General features: G+C 33.6%; 2 protein-coding genes and 1 non-coding gene across 4 annotated transcripts; all 3 read left to right on the top strand.

The window, feature by feature from the left end:
• The first annotated feature begins 2662 nt into the window (after window positions 1–2662).
• LOC142546522 (uncharacterized) lies at window positions 2663–5408 on the top strand. Of its 2 annotated transcripts, none has more exons than XM_075654280.1 (5): window positions 2663–2916; window positions 3275–3624; window positions 4810–4914; window positions 5009–5080; window positions 5179–5408. In XM_075654280.1, the coding sequence occupies exons 1-5, from the start codon at window positions 2766–2768 to the stop codon at window positions 5248–5250; spliced, it is 750 nt and encodes a 249-aa protein (XP_075510395.1). In that variant the 5' UTR covers window positions 2663–2765; the 3' UTR covers window positions 5251–5408. The 2 variants fall into 2 exon arrangements, with proteins under 2 accessions (XP_075510395.1, XP_075510394.1); XM_075654279.1 differs by having other exon boundaries at window positions 2701–2916; window positions 3272–3624.
• Window positions 4197–4289, top strand: LOC142547920 (small nucleolar RNA snoR128). Its single transcript, XR_012820815.1, has one exon. It is a non-coding gene; the product is annotated as a small nucleolar RNA snoR128 (small nucleolar RNA).
• Window positions 5409–8402: 2994 nt separating the features above from the next.
• LOC142546523 (uncharacterized) lies at window positions 8403–16986 on the top strand. Its single transcript, XM_075654281.1, has 22 exons — window positions 8403–8547; window positions 9281–9736; window positions 10105–10337; window positions 10431–10487; window positions 10575–10709; window positions 10854–10972; window positions 11064–11375; window positions 11523–11610; window positions 11691–11796; window positions 11898–12008; window positions 12598–12761; window positions 12861–12981; window positions 13065–13289; window positions 13366–13556; window positions 14052–14219; window positions 14296–14401; window positions 14828–14965; window positions 15097–15258; window positions 15357–15557; window positions 15759–15956; window positions 16048–16119; window positions 16468–16986. The coding sequence occupies exons 2-22, from the start codon at window positions 9302–9304 to the stop codon at window positions 16618–16620; spliced, it is 3495 nt and encodes a 1164-aa protein (XP_075510396.1). The 5' UTR covers window positions 8403–8547; window positions 9281–9301; the 3' UTR covers window positions 16621–16986.
• Window positions 16987–17046: the final 60 nt, after the last annotated feature.

Here is a 17046-nt window from a genome sequence, read left to right on the forward strand (position 1 = left end):
TATTTGTGTCATCCATTAAAAAATATTACTTTTTATGCTAAAATTATTATTTTTTATTGTGAATATCGATATGATTAATCCTTCTCACAGGATACCGTTATAATAGATATACGAAGGAACGTCACATTACATAGAAATTCTGAACAATGATTATAACGTTTTTCCAGTGATTGGTTGTTAGAGGTGTTTTGAGTACTTTTAAAATCATTTTTAGTAATATGTTTTTTTTAAAAAAAAAAATAAGAACGCAAACAGGAAAAAAAAATGATTTAAGGTTTCAACTACACACAATTTCGCACTTAACTAAAACTACTTTGGTAGGCCTCTTTAGTGTAGATTTCTTCTTGATTTATGCAAAATTTATACAATCAGTATCGCATTGTTAAGATCGAAAAAAGTTTAAAGATGTGTTAATAAATTATTTCCAATTAAATCGACAATTAAAAAAACATAAGACGTGTGAGCAGCTCAAGTTGATTTTCCAATCAAAACTAAAGACTAAACTCATCAGAGCGGAAACAACTCAAAATACAAAGTGAATGTCAAATGCTAAAATCGGATCGGATAACATAAAAGTAAATGACTGTAAGTAAATAATGACGATAATTTGTTTATGAAAATTCAAAGACTAATATTTTACGTCTTCTTTTCTTCTGTCAGAAGATTTGATGGGCATAACTCTTTTGTACAAACTTACTTCAATTCGGGTCAAAAAGCTTATTGAGCTGAAATTCCTAGCAACTAATTCAACAAAGTTCAATCTATTAAGAAACAAACTTCTTACGGTTACAATGATTATCACTCAACAATGAAACTTACGTATACAAAATAGGCGAGAACAAAATGTTCACAAAGTGATCCTTAAGATCATTTGATAAAAATTTGAGACGTGTGCAAATCAACTTAGAATAATTCTTTTAAGATATGCTGAGATTTCAGAAAATGGTTGATGATATTCAATATAATAATGGTCTTCTTCAATTATGATACATCCTCTTTTATTTTTTATATATTTTTTGTTTATTTACAAGAATTTGTTTAGTTGGAGAGACTGAATATAGAAACAAAATCGTAATTGTTAAAATATTTAAGTAAAGTATGAAACTGTATTAAATAAATAATGTTTGAATTGATAGGTTAAATTTAGATAAAATGGTAAATTATAATTTTATCATTTTTAATAATAAATAAATATAAGTAAAAAAATAAAATAAATAATAATATTATCATTTTAATTCAATGATTTTGATTGATATTAAATAAATAATTTATGAATTTATTTATATGAAATATATAATCAATATATGATTTGATTGTATTATTGATGACATCGAAGTCAACAGCCTATTATTATAATTAACGTGTTTCAAGAAAATATTTTTTTTATATCTATGTATTTTTTATTTTAATAATCATATTACCTCTAATTTTTAATTTTTAAATTATCATACATTTTAACATAAAATGATTACTTTTGTTAAATTTATATTTGTACATAATCTATAAACCTCATATATGATTCGAACATGTATGTATGTTGGGTGCACACAAATCCAGTCGAGATCGAGTACCATATTCAATCGATTTAAATCTTGTCTAATAGAGTTCGAGCAAGTAATACATTTTAAGCTCAAACTCGACGCGTGTATATATTGGGTTACACGAGCACAAAAATATGAATTATAGCATATAGATTCTCAACTTGAATTTTAGCCCTGCATTCGCCAAAATATCCCTTGTTTTTAATACTTATGTATGTGTGTGTGTGTTTTTTTTAGTATTCGAGTAGCTCACAAGCTACTCGAGTACAAATAATTAATATTGGAATTTAACTCGAAAAAATAGTCGAGCAACTCGAAATCGACTTGAACTTGGTAAAATTAAACTCGAGTTGAGTTTTGACCTAGTTGTTCACGATATATTCACGTATAAGTTGAATCATTTATATCAAAGGATGTAAACTAGCAGAGCTAGGTCGAATAGTATCAGGCTCAAGTTCGATTCATTGAAGGTATATATACGCTTGATCTCGGCTCGATCTCAATTCGAGATTTTATCACGAGGCTCGAGCTCAGTTCGTTTTGAAATTACTAAGCTCGCGACTAGCTTGAGTTTGGTTCATTAATAGCTCGTTTATCACGTTTACGAGGTTGGCTCGAGCTCAGTTAAAGCGAGCTCATTTTCGAGTTTGTTAAACAAGCTCATTTTTTAGCTCGTTAAACAAGTTCGTTTTCGAGCACATAGAACATTCTTAACCAAAAGATCGACAAAGATACGAGAATGGGATATATATGATTATCATTTTGTAGTCTTTTTAATATATATCTTTCACTCATATATCGATGTAGGACAATGCAAGTTTTTTTCCGATACTTGAGTTATTGTCTAAAAAATTATTCAAGATCGAGCGACATAAACGAGCTCGAGCTCCGCAAGTTTTAAGCTCCAACTCGATTCGATAAACATAATAAACGATTTCATATGTACTTTTCGTCGAACAAAACTTCAAATAACTCATAAACGAATTGATTCGTTTATATTACTTTTTGTTTCTAAACACGAACCTTCGGTTGGGAGAAGAATACTAATTTTTAATTATTCCCGTTTCCTTCGGAACCACCCAGCAAAATCGCGGCCCGCTTTGATTTTCCACGTGTTACGTTATTACACCCTACACGGCATTGAAACCTAATCCGACCTCCCCAAATAAAACCCTAGCATTGATCAGATCACCCCTTTCCTATAATACCGTCCATTCAAAAAACATGGAGCTGTGCACAGCTCGAGGCATCTCCAATCTCCTTTTTCACAAGCCGAAGCCGCCACCGCCGCACATTGCTCCCAGCAACATTCGATACCCAATCAAATGCAGTACCCCTTGTCCTGCCCACCTGAAGCAAACCCGCTCTACTTCTGGTAATCAATTGGATTTCGTTTTCCAGTTTTATGTGAGATATTTGGAAAAGAATTAGCTGGCCTACTCTTTTTTTTGTTTTTTTTTCCATTTTTTTAGTTTTTTCTGTAGATGTTATTAGATTTATTTGGATTCTCGTGAGAATTGATGATTCAGGATCAATATTTTTGCTTTCTGAATTTTCTGCCGTCGAAGTTTTTTACGTGCTATAGCTCCAAGTGAGGACTGGTTTTGTTCTTATCTTCTGTATCTAATTTAAATAGGATTTTCGTATGATGGTTTTTTCTGTTGCTGGTATTGTGATCCATTGTCGTTAACTACGACAATGAAGGTGCTTATTCCCTGTAATCATGTGAGCAGGACCTCGATACACAATTATTTCATGTCTCAGCTCCACGACTGAGGCAACCACTTACGAGGCAGTCTCACCCGATGAGACGACTACTGTGACAACCTCGCCTGAGGATACCATGTTTGTGGCAGATGCTCCCGAGGAAATCACACCCGAAGAAACCGTGCCCGAGATATCTGTGACTGAAGCAACCTCCGGTATCAAAGACGAGCCAGAATCGGAAGGTGCGATGACAGTTGAAGTGGTAGACTCTCTACCTTTTGAAAAGAAGGAAGATTACATTAATCAGCCTGATGTGGTGCTACAAGAAGATGATTCATTGCAACTGCTTAAGTTCTTGGAGGACCTTAATATAAAGGTTTTTTCTCACGTCTTTCATTTTGTTGTCCTTGCACGTAGTATGTCCTAATGGTTCCATACTATTTGTGGTTTAGGTTAGTTTATTGTCGTTGCTGATTGCTATACATACAGCTTATAAAAACGCAAGCCATTGATTAAAAAATTAAATGAGTGCCATTTTAGAAGGATTTTCTGCATTTTACAGATCTCATACTTGTTGGTTCAGTTTGATTGTTGTGTCTAGCAAATTTTCTTCCTACATAGGCCTCTAAATTCCACAAAAAAAAAATGCATAAGAAAAAACTGACATTTTAATTGAAACTTTCATTTCGCAAGAGCGAATTTTTTTTCCCAAATCTCCTATTATTATTGAGTCTATTAGTTGTCTACTGCCTTAAAGGCAGCACCCTGTTTTTTAATTCCTTGTTCTTTGGCCACAGTTGAAATCATGATGTTACGAGTCTTCCTTGTAAAACGCAAGTCACTGCTTGTGAGCCACTCCAACACACTAGCATGTACCTTCTGATTCTACCTGTTTTGCCTTTTGACATTTTCTCGCTGGAAAGTGGCTAGCTGATAATATGAGCTGGGTTGCTATGAGGAGTATTTTTGATACGATGAAAGCTTTTCAACGCTTTATGAAAGATCGGCTATTATGTCGATCCTGAGCGGTTACCTGAGCAACCTTTATGCTATTCTTTTCTTTTTGTTGTCCTAATATTCTTCATTGGTTCAAATAGTTTTCCAATGTGCCCCATCAACCATTGTTGTTATCTTCTGAATATTTCATCTTTTCTTTTTATAGTTTATATTTAGATTTGGCGGTTCTCTAATAAACTTTAATGCCTATTGGTACATTGATAGTTTAATTTTCTTGCATAAAGAAGTGCGCAGTACCTGGAAATTGAGCGTATCTTACTTACCAAAAGATTCTTAATTGTAATTCACAATTGTTGAAATCCCTCAAGTTTTATTTGTAGTCTTTGGAAAATTTTGAGTTTCAGCTCCTCCAAAAGGCACTTACTCGCCCCCTATCTTACACAATAATCCTGGGGCTGCCGCAGTGAATGTTCATCCTTTAACAATAACAAAGGAGTAATAAAGATGATTTATTTTTTGTCTCTGCGGACTGCGAAGGTATCCACCTTCTGATTTTCTGATTGATATATTTTTTATTTCTCATCTTTGTTTTTTTCCCTTTCAGTTCGATTATGAAAATAAATATTCTATTGTTGCGTTGGGCATTGGCGGCTTGATTTCCCTTAGGATAGCAGTTGCCGTCATAGGTGCCATTGATTCTATTCCCTTGGTGAGTGCACTTCGATTATGTCCATGCTTTATCCTTTCCTAATTACACTTGCTCTATACCAAGTTACTAACTTGCAAGATGGTTTAAATTTTAGTTCCCAAAAGTGTTGGAACTCGTGGGCCTGGGCTATACGATTTGGTTCACCACTCGCTATCTCATTTTCGAGGTCGGCACTCAACAAAATCCCGTTTTCCCTCTCCCCACCTAAGATATTCTATATTTGAGCCTTTTTCTTTTCACTTACTATTGATTCTTTTTTTGCAGCAAAAAAGGGGGGAGTTTGTTGCTAGAGTTAAGCAGTTTAAGGAGGAGGTTATTGGTCAAGAGAATGATTGAAATTGAACTTGGTTAGGCATTACAAATTTTAGTTTATGTATTTCCTTTTTAAATATAATCCTCATCAAATATTCTGCAGTAGGCAAGTTATATATATCGTGTAAAAAGGAAGTTCTGGATTTTGTGGATGAGTTCGTATATTATTTTCTTTTTCTTTAGTTTCTTGGTAACAAAATCTACTTAAATTTATTTTGATGCTTGAGATATTTTTTATTAGATTCGTTGATTTTTCTTTTGTACGAGAGAAGGTTTAATCGGGGTTCTTTGTATTTTTTCTTCATAAAAATTGTGTTAACATTTGAAATCACAGGGAAAAAAATAAATATTTCAAGTGAAACATAGAATAATCCGTAAAATTGTAATTAATATTTTCAAGTTCATCAAATTCAAGCAACAATCAAATGATATCATCCTTACAATTTCGAATCCAATTTATTTTTGCGTGATTTTCCTATTAAAATTTATTTTTATTTACTAATAATTACATATTATCACCATTCTTTTGTTTAAATGGCCTCATTCGAATTCCTTGATACTGGAAAAAATGATAATGACGAAGTAAAAATTTGTTGCTCTGGATTATTTTGAGACCTTTAAATTGAAAACAATTTTCATTCAATTGCACATGATGACTCTTATATATATAATTAAAAACAATGATTAATTCACCGACTAATAATAATTATTTAGTTAGTGTTAATTTCTTAACCGAACTTCAATTATTTATTTCTCTGTGACTTTGACCCCACCGATTCATTTAAAGACGACAATAATGCAAATTAGTATGTTTGACCGAGTCTTTATTTCCATTTTATCATAATCCATTTATGATTCTCAAAACAGAAAAAAGTTTAATAGTCACCAGTAAATTATTCACACAACTCGTTAGTAATTTATACACAATTATAATCATAATTTATATAATATTTTTTAATTTTTTAAGTGCTTAATTTTATGTTTAATTTAATAATATCGATAGAAATTAGTGAATAATCATAATATGATTTGATATATGTAATATTGAAATAAACTAGCAATTGCAATTTTGAAAAAAATGCTGGTGTGCGGTTTTTAATTTTGTTGTATGCTTAATTTATAGAAATTATTGATGATCATAGTGCAATGTGATAGGGATAATATTGAAAATGCAATACAAATTTTGAGAAAAAAATGTTGGTATAAGGACAATTTGAAAACAAAAAATATGTCCTATAAACGACAAATTCTTTATATAATAGTGATATAGATAATATAAATATATAATATAGATATATACAATCTTCGTCCTAATTATATAAGTCTAGGTTCTTTTTTTCATACGTATTATATTTAACAATCTTTTTATACTATTTTGCAAATATACTTACTTAATACAGAGTCTCATAATTAACTATCTATTATAAGTATGATAAAATATAAATACTATGATAAAATAAAAAATTATTTATAATTTTAATAATTCTTAATCGTTGTGAAAAAAGAAAGAAACTTGGAAGAATAATCAATAAGCTAAATTGATACAATTAGGCTACGTTTGGTACGTGTGATGAGATAAGTAAATGATTAGTAATTATAGTGATTAAAAAATGAGATATATGGATTAATAGTATTGTGAGATAAATAACATGGTGTTTGGTATGATTTTAAAATGATGTATTAATTTTGTAAATTTTATTGCAATGATCAAAATGCCCCAAGTGTTAATTAAATATATATTCTTAAAATAATTGGATAGATAATTAAATATTTATAAATATAATTTATATTTATTAAAATTAATTTAAATATATTTATTAGAAATAAATTTGTAAATATGCATTTACTTTAATAATTAAAATAACAATAATATTTTGAATGTTAATGTTAAATAAAGTTTAATAATAATTACAATATTATTGTTTTTTAAAATAATTATAAATATTCTTAAAATAATTTGATAGATAATTAAATATTTATAATTATAATTTACATTTATTAAAATTAATTTAAATATATTTATTAGAAATATATTTGAAAATATTACGGTAATCATTAAACAAAATAAATTAGAATTTAATAAATATTTATTTTCATAAAAGAATTAATTAACAAGATTAGAAATTTATAAAAATTTAATTTAAAATAGATTTGCATTACAATTTATTTTTTTTAAATGATTGAAAATAATAAAAATATATAAAATTAATTTATAAAAAATATAATAAAAATTTAAATATTATATTAATTTATTATTATCACTGTTAAAAAATTATACATTATCACACATTTGATATTTAATCACACAAATAACATAAATAGTGAGGGCTTTCAATCATAATCAATGGCCTCCATGCTAAATTAAAAATGAACCAAACATGAGATAAGAGATGATTATTAATTATGTTTAATAGCTTAATACAAAAATAAGAGTTACCTTTTTTTTTTTCATAATGCAAACTTTCAATTGTTTAATTTAATAAGTACATAGAGCATATTCTATTATATTTTATCCCACATTCAATTACTCTGTGTGAACCTTTCTTAGCAACTAAGTCATCAATAATTTTATGTCACATTGTCGAGGGATATAATTTTATACAGCTAATTTTTTTAATGAGATAATATAAAATTATATTTACGGAAACAACGATTTATGTGTATTTTTAATGAATTTTATGATTAAATTATATATTTTATAATGTAATAACTAATAACAATAGTAGTCGTACATATTATAAATCAATAAATCATAGCTGCTTACTCTATTACAGCAAAGGTGACAGCAAGCTCCCACTCAAGTTCCAGCACTGATAATTCACTGTCTCCTCCTAACTTTCCACACTAAAAGTGTAATAATTAAGATAAAAATGTAATTAATCGCAAAATTAAATGTAATTTCACTTAATTAAACCCTAAAATGTCCCCGAAGCCTCGCCATTAAATCAGGCAGACCGTTAAAAAGAGCAGCGCAAGATTCAAACTCCACGACATCCTCACGTCGCCATCCACTTCCCGATAACGTCTGCCTGTAAAATTTCAATTTTTTAACGTTACTATTTTCTTGTATACTTGTTTTTTAATGAATGGAACAAAAATAGAGTTACTAATACATAATTGGTTTAGATTCTTTATTTTAAAGAAAATAAAAAAATACATATTTTTAAGAATTTGAATTTTGTGAAAAGGTTCTACTAATTCAAGAACGGCGGAAACCGACAGAAAGATGGGTTCTTGAAACACGCGAAAAAGCGAAAAGAATTTTATTAAAATTCTCAAATTACGAAGAGCAGTCGGACTCTTCGAATTTCTGTTCACATTGTGAGTGAAGTTGGGTCACACTAACTGCATTGGTTAACTTACCTTGTAGGGCTGTAGTTGAGTATTTTGAGAGTGGTTTTGTTTTATGGGTTTTTGGTGTTTTGGGTATATATGGTGAATTTTGTGCTTTTTGTTTTATGGGTTTTTGGTTTTTGGGTATATATGGTGAATTTTGTGCTACATTGCCTCAAAATTTGTTTCCTTTTTCTAAGATTCAACTTCACATGGAAAGTTTGTGAGCGGGTTTCGTGATATATTGTTCTCTGATGATTTCGCTGCTGAAACGCACTGGTAAATACGGGAAAAATAAGAACTGGGATCTCATCGCAAATAAATTTATCTTTTTTTCCCCTTTTTCCTTCGGTTTTGGTACGTTTTTGTGTTGTTTCATCTTCCCGATCCTACAAAATTTAGATCTTTGATGTTGATTCGCGCTGTTTTGCGTGCGCACAGAGTTTTTGTTATTCTGTGTTGTGTGTTAGCTTAACCGGTTGAAGAACTCAAAATTTTAGAAATCTATGTAGAGTTCTTCATCTGGAGGCTGTGGGTTTGTGTTACCTTCGTTATTGTCACTTTTGTTTGCTCGTGAACGCCCTGGTTTTGATCTTTGTCTTGGTTCCTACTTGTGTGAATGTGTGGATGCAAATGTGAAGCATAGAGCTTTCTGGTTTGGAGTGATGTTGAGTACTCTGTGATTGGGTTACTGATTTTCCTCTTTTATTGTTGTGCATAGTGGAAAAGTGTTTGATTTCCAATGTCGAATACCGATTCAATGGTTGGGTTGAGGTATCGGGGCCTCAGCTCAGGGATGCCTTCGGTGTCCAGATTTCGGAGTGGGCATATGCCTCCAGGAATGAATGTCAGTAGCATGATCGACAACCTATCAGATTCTGAGATGGATACTTGTTCTGACTCTGAAGGCGAGGGCTATGGTGCCCGATATTCTCTGGAATCATCGCCGCAGGATGATAAGGTTTCTGATGGAAGTACAAAACATAATGGGTTTCTGAATGGGCGAGGAGCACGCCAAGGGATTATCTATGATGATTCATCAGAATCAATCACGAGCTCAGAAATGAATTCTACACCACGGAGAAGCAATAATGGGGTTTTGGGTGAGAAAAAATTGCAGTCAGGGGTTAATGCATCAGGCATCAGTATGCAGCCAAAGAAGGAGACTTTGAAACAGGTCAGGATTTTGAACCTGAGATATCTTTAGCAGAAATCTGTGGTGTAACAGTAAGAATGATATCCATTGTGTCTTTTGTGAATTGGAGCCTATGTGTTTGGTTTCACCAGCTTGTAGCGAAAAATTAAAATTTGATGGATAGCTAAATCAGGCTGACCTTGGAGCATATTTTCTGTTGAGGTCCCGGTCCCGGTCCCTGTCATTAAAGAAGTTTTTAACTAAAAAAACATCATGATAATATAATTCTTGTTTTATACCTCAAACAATTTTTACTAGATCTGCTACTTGTGATCTGCTTCTTGTTTCTACTCGTTACTATGATCTTGAACGAGACACTTGTAATGTACTAACTGGATTTGGGGTTCCAGGACTTCCGTGATAGACAGCAGAGGAACAAGTCACACGAGGATGATTTCCCTACCGCACCTCCATTGATGGGCTCTTATGAGCAAGTTAATATAGTTTCGGAAAAACTTCCAACGTCTAGAGCTGATGCTAACTCAGCAACATGGGGCAGTTCTGCGACCAAGGTTGAATCCAACATGTCCAAGAACACTAAATTAGGTGCTACAGAAGTTACCAATCCTGAAGTGTCGGTAAAGTATGTATCTTGTCTCTATTAAGCATTCTTCAACCTCACCACCTGTATGTAGGTCCTTGTTATTGAAGGTAGTTTGTTACAATTCATTCACAGGACTGCAGCTGTGCCTTCTCAGCCTTTGCCTGCTCGATTTCCTAATTTTCATGCGAGGTTTTATGGCTATTACACTCTCCATTTTGACATCATGCATGCTAAACTTATCAAATCTTATTGCTGATCATTCAAAATTGGATGCAGTGGGCTGGGTTATTGGTACGCTGTTCTCTCCTACGATGCATGTGTTCGGTTATGTCTCCATTCCTGGGCCAGGGGGTGTATGGAAGCTCCTGCATTTTTGGAAAATGAATGTGCACTGCTGAGGGATGCATTCGGGTGAGAAAATCACAGATATTTGCCAATATATTTTCTGTAGTTCTTTTTCTTTTTCATGTAGTATAATGCCCTGAGGTTACAAGTTACAGAAAATTTTCCTACTTTCATAATCCGAGTTCTGTAAACTGTTATTTAAATGTGTAGGTTAAAGCATATATTGTTACAGTCTGAAGAAGAGCTACTGAAAAAGGAGTCTTCAGAACTTGTCAGTGAAGGAGCTTCAGTAAAGACTAAGAAAACCATTGGCAAAATCAAAGTTCAAGGTTCTTCCACATTTTCTTGTAGTTGATCAGTTTCATCCTTTCCCATGTTCATGGCGCGCATTAAATCCTCATATAACCAATTCTTTTGCAGTACGGAAGGTGAAAATGGGAATGGACCCACCCACTGGATGCACATTTTCATCTTTAAAGTCATCCTCAAGCATTAAGTTGGAATCTTTGCAGCTTCGGCTGGCTAATGTAAAATCAATCATCTCTTCTGAACGGAGAGCACTGAAGACTGAACGTGTAGCCCCCGTAATGAATGTCAATGGCTCTTTATTACAACAAAGCATGACTTATGTGATTGTCGGAACACGCCGGTATGTAAAAGAAGTTCCCAAGCTCTTAAAAATTGGTTTGAATGCTTGGCGCAGCAGTACAACTTCGTACGAAATGGTACAAGGTACGTCAGGCAAATTGCTGGCATCAATGGTATGGGTACAACTTACATTTACTTGTATTACTCTTTCAAGCATACATAAGAAACTGGGGGAATTTCAAATTTCTGTTTTCATCTGGAATATTACAATGTAGATTTATTTGATTGCAGAATCATATACCTGTTTGTTGAGATCCAAAAGTTCATCTGAAGAGGATGCAGTCAGAATGCATCCAGGATCTGGTGAAACTCGAGTATTGTACGTGCAATTTTTACTTTCTTCCCTCTGTACTTCAACTTGGTAGACTTGGAGTAGTAAATTTTCTTGCAATCATGCAGCTTGCCAGATGGACTTGGAGATGATTTGATAATTGAAGTCCGTGATTCAAAGGGAAAGTATTGTGGCCATGTTGTGCTTCAGGTGGCCGATATTGCTGATGAATCGGTAATGATGTCTAGATTCTGTTCAAAAAATTTCTTTTCCTTTTTTAGTAAAACTAGGTGTGTGAGTTAACTGGTTGATTTTTTATGTTTATTGTGACGCAGGGAGAGAGGTTTCGACATTGTTTCATATATCGTGAACCAGAGCATGAACAAGTTGGAAAAATACAGTTACACATAAACTATTCAACAACTCTTGATGAAAACAGTCACAAGGCATGCACTAATTTTCTTTTCATAATGTCTCATTGCTAAAACCTTACATGATCGATCAATCTGATTTTTCATGCTAAGTTGCTAGACCATGAGAAAAATTAGCATTGAGAAATTATGTTTCAAGCTGTATCTACCTTGGGCATTTATGGTGTCATCATTGAACCATGTATCAAGTTAATGCTTTCATAAAAACTTAAATTTTAAACAACCAAAAATTTGAAGAGCAAATTAAGTTAGGACAAAGCGAGTGCTATTGTGTTGGCTGAATTTAAAGAGATCAATTACATTTTAGTAGCCATTTCTTGTAGTCCTGTCCCCTTTGAGTTATAGGTAGAATGCTGCGCTTTTGATTTGTTGATTTTTGCAATCTATATAGAACATGTGGGGCACTGCAGATTTTTATTGAAAAAAGAATGGATGGAATTAAAGGTCAATGGAAGATCACTTTTATGTATTCCATAAAACTCTGAAAAACACTCAAGTCATTTAATGTCGATGAATATCTTCTAGTGTGTATCTTTTTCGCTTTTCAGTACCAACAACATTGTTTTTTCCCATTTGCTTTGCTTATGCTGTATATGTATGACAGTGTGGATCTGTTGCGGAAACCATTGCATATGATTGTGTGTTGGAGACTGCAATGAAAATCCAACAGTTTCAGCAAAGAAACTTGTCGCTACATGGTTCATGGCGGTGGTTGTTGGCTGAATTTGCATCTTATTTTGGTGTTTCTGATGCATACACAAAATTAAGGTATTGTAATTTGTCCTCCAGTTTATTGGAGGAATGAGTATTTTCAATCACCTTTTTGATTATGGGTAAATTTTTTTTTTTAAATTCATGCATTTTCAGATATTTGTCGTATGTTATGGATGTTGCCACACCAACTGCAGACTGTCTTGATTTAGTGCATGATTTGCTGCTACCTGTGGTAATCAAAGGCAAAACTAAGAACACATTGAGTCATCAAGAGGTGAGTGAAATTCGATACCGATGACTTCTCAAGCTTTATTCTCGTGGTTACAACTCCCGTTAATTTAACTGATTGCTGATCAGGTCCGTATCTTAGGAGAGGTGTCCGATCAAATTGAGCAAGTTCTTACATTGGTTTTTGAGAATTACAAGTCATTGGATGAATCATCTTTGTCGGGTATTATGGATGTATTCCGGCCTGCGACAGGAGAGGCAGCGCCTGCTCTTGTTCCTGCTTTGAGGCTATACAAGCTTTTGAATGATATACTTTTACCAGAGGTACAGACAAAATTATGCCGATATTTTCAGGTGAGGATGGTTCTGAAGCTCAACCGATCTCTTTATGTGGTCCTTTCAATGCTTTATATTGGAAGCTCTTGTGCAGAATGCTACAAAGAAGAGGTCAAAAATGCACTTGGCAGAATCAGAAGAGTTTGTCTCCAACAATAATGAAAACATATTGATGGATCCTGTGGCTCTTTCAACTGCATATAAGAAAATGAAGTCACTTTGTTTGAACATACGGAATGAGATTTTGACTGATATTGAAATCCACAAGCAGGATCTTCTTCCTAGGTAATCTGGATACTTATATAGCGACATTATGCGTCCTAGCAGTAATTAGCTGCTGTTTTTTGTTCTGCCGTTGGACTGTTTAATTGTAATCTTGCTGACCTGTTACATTTTTTATACCCATTAATTTTCTTTTCTTTTCTTTTTCTTGAGGCTCTTGTGCAAAATTTTTCCTTCATGCACCATATAGTTGTGTCTTTCTGAACCACATCATTCTCACTTCATGACAAAGCTAATCCATGTTAACGCATTTTAATGCTAGTTCAAACTCTTTCCTTGGTAATTTTTGTTTACTAGCTGTGGTGTTATACCAATACTAGTTCATTTCCCCTTTTTGGTATCCCAAGGTTTGTAAGATTGAGTTGACGGAATCCTTTCTGTGATTCTTTTTTTTCCCAACCTGTGGACACCCTACGCCACATTGCTCCCTCGAAATTGTTGTATCTATCTGATACTCTCAGTTCTCATTCTCGTGATTTTCTCGTGGATTTCTTGCAGTTTTATAGACCTTCCAAATCTTTCATCATCCATATATAGTACAGAGCTCCACAGTAGATTACGAGCATTCCTTGTAGCATGCCCTCCAGCTGGACCTACTCCTCCGGTGGTAGAACTTGTTATTACTGTCGCTGATTTTCAAAGAGATCTTGCTTTGTGGAATATTAGGTAGTAGATACCTAATAATCGTTTCATGTTTTTAGTGCTACATTTGTTGTACATTCACTCAAATGGGTTCTTGCAGTTGCATCAAAGGTGGGGTTGATGCAAAAGAATTGTTTCATGTGTACATAACGCTCTGGATCCAAGATAAGCGTCTTGCTTTGCTTGAATTGTGCAAGTTTGACAAGGTATTATTATATAAATATGTCTTTTGGTTTGCTTCTCCTTACATTTGGCAAAGCTGTAACTTGAAAAACTTGGTCCTTTCAGTAATGGAATAATAAATTGGAAATCATTTGGAAGGAGATCATACATTTTCTCAGTTGGAAGAGTTTTATATGACTAAGCTTGTGAGTGGAATTGTTGAATGCCAGTTATTTTGGGATATGGTCTGTATGATGTGTTTCCTTCGGAAAGTACATAATTTTTACTTGCTCTCAGACCAGTTTGTGGGAATTACACATCTCATTTGTAGATTTAGGCACGTAAATTGAGGCTTTGTGCTGCCATGTTTCTGTCTATGCTAAGAATATGGAGAAGTGGGGCTACTTTTGTGAAGTATGATTGAAAATCTAAATGTGATGTCTTGCTTACTCGCGCTAATGTAATTCCAGGTAAAGTCTACCGGCTTCTCTGTGCAGCATTCCACAACAACCTTTGTAGATGATATCTATACTCGTCTAAAGGAGATGCTGGCTGAGTATGATGTCATTATCAGTCGCTGGCCAGAATATACTTTCCCATTGGAAAATGTATGAACAATCACTAGATCCTCAAATTTTGTTTGTATTTTTAAGGCATAACTGTTCCGAATTGTTTGAATTGTTTCACTGCTTAATTTTTTGTTTGTCCAATTTGTTCTTTACACTGTATATTTCATTAGGCCATAGCAGATATTGAGAAGGCGGTGGTAGAAAGATTGGAGAAGCAATACGCTGAAGTTTTATCCCCATTGAAAGAAAATGCTATGCCGATGAAATTTGGTCTCAAATATGTCCAGAAATTAGCTAAGGGGAATTTGTGTCCTTTCAATGTCTCAGCTGAGGTGGATGCATTCATTATCTTTGCAAGTTTGGACACATCTCCTTTCTTTTAAATACACTTAACCAGATAGTTACGTTGTTTCTTTTTTCTCCCCTCCAGTTGGGAGCTGTATTGAATTCCATGAAAAGGATGCTTGATGTTCTACGACCCCAAATAGAAGCACAATTGAAAATGTGGGTTTCTTGCATTCCTGAAAATGGGAATATGGTTGCTGGGGAAAGTCTCAGCGAAGTAACGGTGATGATTCGATCCAAATTCAGAGCTTATGTTCAATCGGTTACTGATAAACTTGTTGAAAATGTGAGTATTTTTTACGTGTTTCACAAGTTCTTGAAATGTGAGTTCAAGTTTCACTGAAATATTGGCATCAGTTGTTACCGATTGATGTTTTTGTCATTATGCGTATGGTAGAGAGCGAGTAACACCCAGAACATTAAAAAACCCCTTCCTTTAAAACAGGAGCTATTTTTGATGACACGAATGTGCATTTTTTAAACTCAGACAAAACTGCATAATGTGACAAAGCTGAGGAAGATTATTCAAAATGCCAAGGGAGGAAATGTTATAGAATCCGATTTACGGGATAAGATGCAGCCTTTGAAGGAGATGCTAGCAACTACGATCAATCAACTTCATAAAGTACTTGAAACTCAAGTATTTGTTATAGTTTGCCGAGGATTCTGGGATCGGATGGGCCAGGTAGTGAGAAGTTTTAGAACCTTCTCGTATGTCTTTTTGTTTAAATAAACAAATGTCTCGTGCTTATCCTATTCATTTTATTCGATAATAGGATGTGCTAAAGTTTTTAGAAGACAGGAAAGAAAACCGATATTGGCACAAAGCCTCCCGAGTTGCTGCAACTGTAAGTCGAACTTAGTATCTGTCAAGACTGAGAACAATGATGAACTACAAATATTTAGAAAAGCTGGTATCAGTGGCGGAGCCAGAAATATGGCTTTGACCGGGTTATAATTTTAAAATTTAGAATCTTTTAATATTTTAAATTGATTTACCCGGGTTAATATCTTATTATTCCAAAATTATACAAAATTTACATATAATTTTTTTTAAAAAAAAATCGGGCCACCCTTAGCCAGGGTATATATGCATGTGGCTCTGTCACTGGCCGGTATAGAGGGGATTACCCCCTATCAGTCCCCTTAATGTATGTTTTATGATAATGACCAGAATGGTATGTAATAATTCTCAGGTTTTAGACGATACATTTGCTTCCCAAATGCAACAGTTACTTGGCAATGCACTACAAGAGAAGGACTTGGAACCTCCAAGGTCGATTCTCGAAGTACGATCGATGCTTTGCAAAGATGCCGTGAATCACAAAGACAACAACTACTACTATTAGAATTTATGTGATGCAACTCGAGCTTTAAATAACTGGAGTCGTTTTTACCTGCTGATGCAATAAAGACGCTCAGACACTATGGTCAGCGAGTCCTGCTATATGGTTTTGATGCAGTGAGACTGGAAACTGGATCAGACAGGTCGATTTTTGGAGTATGCTTAATTTTGGAGGGACAACGGTTATTCAGAGTAGGCCAACTCTCATGGTCTCCATCATGTTACCTCTTTAGGATAATTAATATATATACATAGAAAGCATTAGAAGAGACGTGCAGGGAAATTGGAATATTGATATAATCTTTTGATTTGGTTATCGAATATTCTTTTGTGGTGATGATTAATTCCAAAGCTCGATCCCCGGTTATGTACTACCCTTGGTGTTAGATTTTCACTCTGTCGAAATAATATCCTAATTAAAATATTTTCC

This window comes from Primulina tabacum, chromosome 5 (assembly GCF_025594145.1).
Source record: "Primulina tabacum isolate GXHZ01 chromosome 5, ASM2559414v2, whole genome shotgun sequence".
Classification (NCBI taxonomy): Eukaryota; Viridiplantae; Streptophyta; class Magnoliopsida; order Lamiales; family Gesneriaceae; genus Primulina; species Primulina tabacum.

What these genes read in the sequence shown, in the direction of transcription:
- LOC142546522 (XM_075654279.1), top strand. Translation starts at nt 2,766, where the DNA reads ATGGAGCTGTGCACAGCTCGAGGCATCTCCAATCTCCTTTTTCACAAG. An exon ending in TGGAGGACCTTAATATAAAG is followed by an intron (nt 3,625 to 4,809) that starts GTTTTTTCTCAC and finishes TTTCCCTTTCAG; the next exon opens with TTCGATTATGAAAATAAATA. An exon ending in CCATTGATTCTATTCCCTTG is followed by an intron (nt 4,915 to 5,008) that starts GTGAGTGCACTT and finishes TTTAAATTTTAG; the next exon opens with TTCCCAAAAGTGTTGGAACT.
- LOC142546523 (XM_075654281.1), top strand. Translation starts at nt 9,302, where the DNA reads ATGTCGAATACCGATTCAATGGTTGGGTTGAGGTATCGGGGCCTCAGC. An exon ending in CCGATATTGCTGATGAATCG is followed by an intron (nt 11,797 to 11,897) that starts GTAATGATGTCT and finishes ATTGTGACGCAG; the next exon opens with GGAGAGAGGTTTCGACATTG. An exon ending in AAGCAGGATCTTCTTCCTAG is followed by an intron (nt 13,557 to 14,051) that starts GTAATCTGGATA and finishes GATTTCTTGCAG; the next exon opens with TTTTATAGACCTTCCAAATC.